General features: G+C 40.0%; 1 protein-coding gene across 2 annotated transcripts in view; it reads left to right on the top strand.

The window, feature by feature from the left end:
- Window positions 1-5,843, top strand: part of GAN (gigaxonin) — a 53,055-nt gene extending 47,212 nt beyond the window's left edge. For both annotated transcript variants that reach the window (XM_036275197.1, XM_036275198.1), the window contains 2 exons: window positions 4,149-4,258; window positions 4,347-5,843. In XM_036275197.1, the coding sequence (XP_036131090.1) occupies window positions 4,149-4,258; window positions 4,347-4,528 (292 nt within the window). In that variant the 3' untranslated portion in view covers window positions 4,529-5,843. The remainder of the gene's footprint in view (window positions 1-4,148; window positions 4,259-4,346) is intronic.
- The last annotated feature ends 4,898 nt before the right edge of the window (window positions 5,844-10,741 follow it).

Here is a 10,741-nt window from a genome sequence, read left to right as displayed (position 1 = left end):
ATTTGGTTGATCATCCACATAGGCCAGTTTCATTCAGCATTAATTATTGCAGGGAGGGATTCTGTTAAATTCCCAATGCTACAAAATTGTTCCAAAGTATCGTTATAATCTGATGAGCTTTTTCAGTAGATAATGTAGTCATATATGTCTTAATTTAAAAGTGACTGTTAACCTGCTAAGCAAGCACACACATGGTCTTCTACTGGGTTTGCTCGGAAGAGTTGTGTGTATGTCCAGGGGTTGGTCCTGCAGGTATGTTTCAGCTGTAGACAAGGCATAGGGATTCTCTTTAGCTTGTTTGATTCAGAGCCCGGGAAAAAATTAAATGTTGGGGTTTAGACATTTATGATTAGCCCTGAAGACATATGACGTGAATAAGCCAGTTAGTTACTATACTTTGACATTACCAAACTTTTTCTTTCAAAGACCTGTTCAGGCCCCTGTTTTTACTTTGAAGTGAAAGCTCTCAGATTTTTTCACTTTTCTTATTAGTTAGAGGCATTCTGGAGGGAGAAACCAAAATGTATTCCCAGTCCCAGCAAACTACTGGATACCAGTCAACATTCAGGTTTAGATGAATCAAAGGTAGGTGAAGGTATTTAGAAATATGGTAGCTTATATTAGCTGTGCTTCTGACTTGTTATAGTATCTTGGACAAATCATTTTGCTTCTGTGTTTCTTGAAATGCAAAATATGAAAACTGCTTCTTTATAACAATCTGGGAAGAGTATTCATTGAAATAAAAGTGCTGATCTTAGATAATTTTGCATTTGTATTTTGCATAGCCCTGGCCGGTTTGGCTCAGTGGTTGGAACATTGGCCTGTGGACCAGAGTCCCGGGTTCGGTTCCCTCTTGGGGGAAAAAAAAAGTGCATTTGTATTTAGCATAGAGATGCTCTCAACCTAAGCCTCTGGCTTATTGGACACTTTGTAGCATAGAGTTGGAGACACCAGGAGCAATGCCCGTATACCTGTATGCTCCAACAATGGGTGTTGGCCTGGACTTTGGTAGTTCTCAATGGTTTAGATACATTCCCAAGGTCTGACTGAGGTCTGCTATGACCTGTTGTACCTTTAGCTATTAACGGAAAATTAGTCAGATTACCTTGAGTGTTCATCATTATTCAGCAATCTAGTAGTTTTTGTTTTTTGTTATTTAAGCAAAACAAAAAATCCAAACTTTTATTTTGCAATAATTTCAGAATTATAGATAAGTTGCAAATATAAAGTTCCCATAAGCCATTCACCCATCTTTTCCTAATGTTAACATCTTTTATAACCATAGTTCAGATATCAAAACCAGGATATTAACATTGGTACAATATTATTAAGTAAACTGCAGACTTTATTTGAATTTGACCAGCTTGTCTACTGCCGTCTTTTTTCCCTCTGCTCCAGGATCTGACGCTACATTTGTGGTTGCGTTTCTTTTTTTTTTTTTTTTATCCTCACCCGAGGACATCTTTCCATTTTTTGTACAGACAGAGTGGGAGGGAGAGAGAGGAAGAGAGAGAGTGAGAAACATCGATGTGAAAGGGACACATCGAGTGGCTGCCACCCGCACGACCAACCAGGGCCGGGGACAAACTGCAACCAAGGTACATGCCCTTAGCGGGAACCGAACCCGGGTCTCTCTGGACCACAGGTGGGCGCTCTAACCGCTGAGCCAAACCGGCCAGGGCGTGGTTGCGTTTCTTGAGTCTCCTTTCATGTTTGACAGTTTCCCAGTCTTCCTGGTCTTTCATGAAACTGTTGAAAATTATTGGTCAGGTGTTTTTTTTAAATAGATGTCTCTCCATTTGAGTTTGTGTCATGATTTCTTGTGGGTAAGCATTTTGGGCAGGAATGCCACAGCAGTGGGCTGCGTCCTCCTCTGCACCAAGTCAGGTGGAACGTGATGTCATTAGGTCCTATTACTGCTGATGCTAACCTTGATTACCCGGTTCAAGTGGTGTCTGTTAGGTTTCTCCACTGTAAAGTTACTGTATTTCCCTTTGTAATGAATATCTTGGAAGAGAGAATTTAAGAATATACACCCATACGGTTTTTCCTCAAACTCTCACCACTAATTTAGCACCCATCGGTGGAGTGGCCTGCAGTAGTTACTACTGTGGTGTTTGCTGATGGTGGTTTTTCTGTTTCCCTCATTCCTTCTACATTTAGTAACTGGAATTCTGTAAAGAAGACCTGTTCCTTCTCCCTGTTTTTTAATGTATTCAATTATTTACATCAATATGGACTCATGGATGTTTATTATATTCTGGGCGATAAATCTAATGCTGTCATTATTTTGTTGCTCATTTGTTCCAGCTGTGGTCATTGGGAGCTACTTCACATCAGTTCCTGTGTCCCTGTGACACACCCCATCCTTGTCTAAGTACTTCCTCTCTGGCAGCACAGGATGCTCCAGGCTCATCTTGTATTTTCTGTCTCAGCTGTGGAATCAACCACTTCATGGAGCCCTAGATCTTTTTAGTGGTTATTAAATTGATTTTCAACAGAATTGCCAAGGCCATTTAGTGAGGAAAGAAATATCTTTTCAGCAAATAATGCTAGAACAACTAGATATGTGTATGAAAAAAAAAGAACCTTGACTCTTTTTTACGTCATACCATACACAGACATTAACTTGAAATGTATCACAAGACCTAAATGTAAAAGCTGACACCATGAAATGTCCAGTAAAGAGAATAGGAGGAAATCTTTGCAACTTGGAGTAGGCAGAGATTTCCTAGAAGGACACAGAAAGCATGAACTAAAAAAGGAAAAAAGGATGAATTGTAATACATCAAAATGGAAAACTTCTGTTCTTCAAAAGGCTCCATTAAGAAAATGAAGACAATCTACATGCTGAGAAAAATTTTGGTGATACATGTATCTAACAAAGGACTTGTGTTCACAAACAAAGAATCTTAAAGTCAGTAAGAAGACAGAAAACCCAATTTTAGCATATCTTTGGACAGACATTTCACAAAGACGATATATAAAATGGCCATTAAGCACATGCAGAGATGTTCACCATCATTAGTCTTCAGAGCAGTGCATACCACTAATACAAATAAAATGGAAAAGACTTCAGTCCCGAGAGCTGGCACTAATGGCCAAGCAGTTGGGATTCTTGTATACTGCTAATCGGAATACAAAATGCTACAACGCTTTGGAAAACAGAGAGGCATTTTTTAATCAAGTGAAATATACCTTTAACCATATAACTAAGCAAGTCCATAGCATCAGTTCACAAAACAGCACATCACAATGACCAAAATTGGATGCTATCCAAATGAGCATAAGTAGGTGAATAGGTAAATACAATCTGGTATGTCCATATAATGGAATACTACTTGGAAATAAAAACAAACAAATTGCCCTGGCCGGTTTGGCTCAGCGGTTAGAGCGTTGGCCTGTGGTCCAGAGAGACCCGGGTTCGGTTCCCACTAAGGGCACGTACCTCAGTTGCAGTTTGTCCCTGGCCTTAGTGGGCCCTGTGGGAGGCAGCCACTCAATGTATCTTTTTCACATCGATGTTTTTCTCTCTCTCTCTCTCTCTCCCTCCCACTCTATCTGAACAAAAAATGGAAAACTGTCCTCGGGTGAGGATAAAAAAAAAAAAAATTATTAATGAAGTCAACAGCATGGACGAATCTCAGAAACACTGTGCTGAGCAAAAGGAACAGATTGCAATGTACATGTTCTTTATGATTCAATGGATATGACATTCTAGGACCAGCAAAACTAATACCTTTAGTGACTCAGTAAATCATTGGTGCCCTGGCCAATATGGCTCGGTTGGTTGGAGCGTTGTCCCGTACACCAAAAGGTTGAAGGTTCGATTCCCAGTCAGGGCACATGCCCAGGTCTGGTGCGTACGGGAGGCAACCAGTTGATGTTTCACTCTCACATTGATGTTTCTCTCTCTTCCTCTCTCTCTATGATCAATAAAAGCATATCCTCGGGTGAGGATTTAAAAGTCAATTAAAATAAAAAGTAAGCAAATCAGTGGTTACATGGAAGTGGAGGGTAGGGTTGAGATTTACTGGCACAATGCCTAGTACTGTTGGAGGCTCACCAAGTTTTGTTGTTGCTGGTAGTCTTCGTAGATGTGTGGTCATCCTTTGATTTTCTTAATTTTGTCCTTTGTTTGTTTTCAGGTGGATCTATCTTAATGACCAGAATTTATGCATCCCCGCCAGTTCCTCTTTTGTTTATGGAGCTGTACCCATAGGAGCCAGTATTTATGTTATTGGAGATCTTGACACAGGTAAGAACGTTGTGGTGATTTTTGTTGGGACTGTTTCCTAGTGATTCTGAGGCATGTTGTCTCACCAATGCTTATTCATGTGGTTTAGGTACCAATTACGACTACGTGCGTGAGTTTAAAAGGAGCACAGGAACCTGGCATCACACTAAACCACTCCTTCCATCCGACCTCCGCCGCACTGGGTGTGCAGCCTTACGTATTGCAAATTGCAAGCTTTTCCGCCTGCAGCTTCAGCAAGGCTTATTCCGTATCCGTGTTCATTCACCTTGAAGAGGAAGTAGGACAAGCCGAGCTCCTGACCAAGTGCACCATAACGTAGCTTTATGTGAGGGGACAGAGATGGCAGCCAAAACTTGCTCTGCGTGCCGGGCTTTGTATGGTAACTGGTGGTTTTATAATGCTTAGACGCTTGAGCTTCATCTCTTGTTTGGGAGAACATGTAACTTGAAAAAACTACCTGGAGGATGTGTCTCCAGTTAGATGTGTCTGTAGACAAATGGAGGCTAGTCGGTGTCAAAAGGAAGAGGGAAGTGAGAAGCTGTATAATGTAAAATACTGAAGTGAAAATACTGAGGTGCATTTTCCCTGAAGGGAACTCGTATCTGACTGCTATGTACCTGGCTTTGGTAAACAAACAAACAAAAATCCGTATATGCAAATCAACATATCCAGACATACCAAGACTGTTCTTCTACTGCACTTGGCAGGAAATATGCCTAACCCTGTCCAACCAATTAAGGATTGTGCCTAAAATGTTAGATTGGACTGTTTGCCAGCTAGTCTCCATTTACTACTAGTATTCTGTGCTAAGAATCTTTTTAAAACTATATTATGATGAATTGAAACTAAGATAAAATTTCTCTTTGGTGACATTCTATCTTAGTAACATAAAGACTCGATAAGTTAATGAGTCAGGTTGCAGCCCTCATGTGAATTTAAGGGAAGTTGCTAACTTCTATTTAATTTAGATTAAGGTACGCCATGCCATAATTTCTGGGGTAGTACTCTCGGAGTTGTGAAGGATCTCAGCAGTGCCACTTTTTCTTCTCAGTTAATCAGAACCATTTTATAAATATGAGGATATTAGAGAGTAGGAGATTTTATCAAAGAAAGACCTGAGTCAGACAAATAATAAAGGTCAGCTATGTCTTTAAAAAAAACAACAACACACGCACACAAAAAAATCTGTCCAGGCAAAATATAAAGGGATCAAAACTTTTTTTAAAAATCTGTCTGAAAGCACACAAAGTCTTGTTTACTACTGTTTAGGATTTGAAAACTTGTCTTAGAGTGTGAACATGTGTTCAGAATCTAGTCTTTGTAGGAGAATTTTCTCAATGCCGTTCACTAGTAAGAGTTTTCAACAAATTACGATCAAGTTTGGCTGGTAGAATAAACTACCTCAATTTCATTTCATTCTCTTCATAGTAGAGCAGATTAATCTTTTTCTCCTTTCCTATCTCTCAATCCCATGCCCCTTTGCCCCACTTCCTTTGCGGGGCAAAGTCTCTCATTAATAGCATTTATCTTTTAAGATATTTTGTTTCCCATTCAGATTATACCACCTTAGTGTGAAATCGGGAACTTCAAAGTGCTTGATTACTTCATCATTTGAATTTTATGCAATATCAGATTTCTAATCAATTTAATATAGAATTCTTAATTTTTAATTGTTTTCTACAGTTTTTATTTTTCTCTCCTAGAATATGGATCTAAGACGCAGAGTTTTGTCTTAGAGGTTAATGTATAAATATAGCCTGTGGTTGTAAATTTGAGAACAGGAATTTCTTTAGGAAACTTCTATATGGAATGTTTGTATGCTATTAACGTGCATATGAAATGTTGCTTTTTTTCCCACCATGAATAGAAAAAAGAGTTAGAGTCTTGTTGTTTTTTAAAACAACACATTAGAATTCAACACAGTGCTAGAGAGTTGCTAAAGAAGCCTCAGCGTGGGGATCCTAGAGTGTTACGTGTAGCACAGTTACTCTCCCTTCTGGCAGACAGTTCGGTAAAAGAAGGCAGAGGTTTTTATCTTCTCTGTCAGGGCTCAAAGCCAAGTTTGCCACACGTTTCTGTTAGCACGGTCAAATTCAACCTGTAAATCAAAGCCGGCCTTTTTTCTTTGTGTTGTGTGCCAGTCAGCTGTTGTCCTCACACTTTCCCAGCGATACTTTGGATATCTTTTTTTTTTTTTTTTTCATTATTGATTTTAGAGAGAGAAAAGGAGAGGGAGAGAGAGATAGAAACATTGATGAGAGAGAACATTGATTGGCCGCCTCCTGCATGCCCCCCACTGGGGATCGAGCCCACAACCTGGGCATGTGTCCTGACCGGGAATCGAACCAGCGACCTCTTGGTGCATGGGTCGATGCTCAACCACTGAGCCACACCGGCTGGGCTGGATATCTTTTAATCAAAGAAAGCTCCATGGCCACTGCAAAGAAAGAAAACTTGCTTTTTTACCATTAGAATCAGTTTTGGAGAAAACAGATTGCTGAAAGGTGAATTTTCTTTGGTAAAATATCTTATACAGAACATAACTTTGGCATTTGGAAGCTGTAGTTGAGGTACATTAAAGTAGGAACTGATACCTTATTAAAGCCATGACAATCAGCAATTCTCTCTTTTTTTAAATTTTTGATGTTTAAAATTCTTCCCAGTCTGTGCCAGGTGTTTCCAAGGGGACAGTTCACTGTCCGGGAGTGAATGTGTCCCTGCTGCAATGTTGTCAGTGGCTGTGTGACTCGGTCAGTTCATTTTATAAAGTCGTATATCTTTAATTCAGTTTGTTGACACTATAGCTGCAGAAATTAGGGAACGTTTTATACAATAAATTTGCCACATAATATGGGATGCAACAACCGATAAAAGCTGCTAAGTGCCAAACTGTTTTCTACTATATATAAATATAAAAATATTACATTGAAGTGTAGGGATGTATTTAATTTTATTGTGTTCCAAAATTAGTCATGACTTTTTTTTGTAAATTAGTTATTTCAGTGTTGTGAAATAAATTCTAACTCATTTCATGCAGGTTTGTGTTTTAACATTCCACTTATGACTTGAAACATCTTTTCTTGATAAATTTTTGATACTTCTTTTTCCGTAAGGCACTTTTAACAGGCGTATGTTGGAATTGGAAGCTGAGGATAATCATAAAAATTTAAATATAATATAATTGGGAGAAGTGCAATTTATTTTCATTATCCCACCAATAGAAGGAAAGTTGTCTCAGGTTAGAATAAGTAAATATTTAAAGGATGTCTCCTAAACTACAGTCTAAAGTAGGTTTGTTTGTTTTTTTGTTTGTTTAACACATCCAAGTGTAGATTTTTCAAAGATTTTTAAGTGTTTAATTTACAGTGAAGTTGTGTTTTTTTGTGATACTGCTTATATCCTGTGAGAGGAAGAAATGTGAGAGATAGGATAGAGAGAGAGACTGTGCGTGTGTGTGTGTGTGTGCATGTGTGTGTGTGTGTGTGTGTGTGTGACTTGGTGAGTCTGTTTGTATATGTTTACTTTTGAATTGTAGTTCCAGACTACATATATTACTGTCTCCTGGTGCTTCAGATAAATTCTTGAGCCTGTGGCCCTTCAGTTTATACTACTGTGTTAAACTCATGTTGAGTGTAAATATTGATATATCTGTAGTTTGTAGTTTTACTTGATGTTTGCATTTCTTTTCTTTAGTGGGATTAAAAACAATGTTTGCCAACTAGTAGTTGGTATGCTATAAAGATCTGGCCTAAGAAATTTCTAAATTCATTGTGTATTTCATTAATTCATTATTTCATTGCTGTGAGGACTTAATAGCTAACAGTAGGCTTTTTTCAAATTATAACATTTGGGGGATGTTGGACGGCACGTCGTCTGTATCGAAGTGTTCTGTTGTATTGCACTACCACTTTAATGATGGCACGTTCTTCAGTGGTGCTTTAGAAGTGCCTTTTTAAATCATTTGTAAGTGTGGGGGGTTCCCTAGACCATGTACAGAAACGACATTCTTTCTGTTGACGTGGTAAAGATAGGGCTGTCTTTGCCATGGCACCTCAGTCACTCACGGCAGCAAGTTAGGTTTTCAGAGAAATAGGTTAGCTGCCTTGGTCCATTGGGGTTCCACCTGATGCGTTCCTACTTCATACCAAACCAGGATTCCAAAACGTTTCTCAGGGACCCCTAAAAACACTGCAGTGTTACCTTCCAGAATGTTGGCTTTCTTGATTCAAGAGGAGGCCTCCTGTGGTCAGGTGAAGACATTTGATTATCTGGGGAAAGAATAAGTTGCACTTATACTGCATTGATTTAAAAAGTGCTGGGACCTCCTTAAAAAGCACCTGGTGGAAGGGCCGGGTGAGGCTGCCCTTGTTCAGTGGCTGCCGCTGAAGCCTGTGAGTCTTGGGAGAGCCTGTGAGAGAGGGGACTGATGAGTGCAGAAAGCCTGCCCTGCCCTGGCTGGTTTGGCTCAGCGCTTTGAGCGTCGGCCCATGGACCAGTGAGTCTTGCGTTTGATTCCAGCCAAGAGCACGTATCTCAGTTGCAGTTTGTCCCTTGCCCTGCTTGGGGTCGTGCGGGAGGCAACCAGTCGATATGTCCCTTTCACATTGATGTTTCTCTCTCTCCCTTCCTCCCTCCTTCCCTCCCTCCCTCCCTCTCTTTCTCTCCCTCCCTCTCTCCCTCTCTCCCTCCCTCTCTATCTGAAGGTAAATAGAAAAATATCCTCAGTGAGGATTTTTTAAAAAAGAAAGAAAAGCCCTGGGTTTATTCAACAAATGCTTACTGAGTGCCTACTAAGAATACTCCTTGGATTTCTGGGGAGCTGGACAGTGAGGCAGATGGGACACTGCCCTCCCCCTGGATTGTAAACTCCTGTCGGCAGGGGCCCTGCAGGAGTGTACAGAATTTGTCATCTGCAAATCCCAGTGCACATGGCAGGCAGTCAGTAGATGTTTGGCCAGTGAATCTAGTACGCTGTGATCAAAGAGTTGCTCTTCGCAGACTGAAAAGCACCCTCTGAGAGTGACTTAAAATTTTGCCGGATTTCAAATGAGAAATTTTGTGCACAGATGGCTGGCCTCATAATATGAGGCGGGAAACTAGCACAGAATAAAAGACACAAAGTGCCTGACATGTGACGCACAACTCTGGTCTCTGGGGGTTTAATGGGGTTTTTGAGGCCCTCTGCTCGGCACGCCTAATAACGCTGATCACATTTACTGTTGGGTTTTATTTATTGCTTTTCCTATGGGACTCAAAATCTTTTCTAGACCATACTGCTTTGATCCTCGCATCTGTGTGAAGGGGCAGTGCTCCCCACTGGACGGAGAGCAGTCCGAGGCCCAGGAGGTGCAGCTTCATTCCACTGCAGAGGCGACTAGGGACCAAGCGCAGGACCAGGCCTCTGGATTCGCATTTCACCGTCCCGCCTATTAGACTATCACTTAATTTTCTAGGCATTCAGGATTTTTATAATCATAGAATAATCCTTAAACCCCCAAACCGATTTCTTGCAATTTGCACAGATATAAGAGGAAAGTCTTTGGTGTTCTTTGTCAGTTAGCTCTAGGAAATTTCAGAACTTACTAAGTTTGTAAAAACAGAAGTAATAAGTGTGCTTAAAGGAGAGGCCGCTTTTGCTTTAAAGAGCCAAAGCTTCATTTATACTTCCCTTTCTTGCCACATGTAATCAGTAAGGGGAAAAAAAATTGTGTCTTAGAATTGTTGAGGAAAGTATTTTGCTAGCTCTTTAATCATCCCTGAAGTATTCTTTATAGCCAGTGCAGAAATTATAGACAAGTGTGGTATAAAGGTGAGGAGTAACCCACTTGTCCGTGTTTGAGAAGAACGTGAACTCAGGTTCAGAGTGTGTCCTACTTGGTGGCTGTGAAGTCTCAGCAGGGTTGAGCTGTCCATGTTTTTCTTTGTTTGCAAGTCAGCTGATAACTTTTTACAATTTTAGTATTTTCCAGAAGGAACTGTTATTTTCATTTTAAATAAACCAACTTTGTCTTTCAAAAGTTCCATTTAGGTGACATCTGAGACTCTCAGTTATGACTATATTCTTTAGGAAAGTTTGTTCTTAATTCTATCGTTAAAACTCCATCTCTTTCAAAAACCTAAAATAAAGGTTTACGTAATCAGATATCTAAAACAATGTCGCATAATTAGCTAGTGAGACGTGCCTGTTGCTTTCTCTTTTATTTTGAAATAAAAACTATTTAAATTGCCACTCAACTGAAATTTGGGCCAATGATAATTTTTTATATTAATGTTCTCATGGCCCAGCGAAGTTGTAAATTCTTCGATCACTGTGATGTGAATTCGAGAAGGTCCAAGTGGGAGGAAAATGATAGCCCGGACTCTGGTACACCTGCCTGAGATGAGGTGGAAAGTCATGCATCAGTCACAGGACCCTTGTAATAAACAGCCACTTCAAGTAATTCAGATCCCAAGTTGATGTTGGTTCATCTTGCTTTCTAGTTG

Source organism: Molossus molossus, unplaced genomic scaffold, assembly GCF_014108415.1.
Source record: "Molossus molossus isolate mMolMol1 unplaced genomic scaffold, mMolMol1.p scaffold_m16_p_21, whole genome shotgun sequence".
Classification (NCBI taxonomy): Eukaryota; Metazoa; Chordata; class Mammalia; order Chiroptera; family Molossidae; genus Molossus; species Molossus molossus.
Note: the sequence above shows the minus strand (reverse complement) of the source record. Positions and strands in the feature narration are given on the sequence as shown.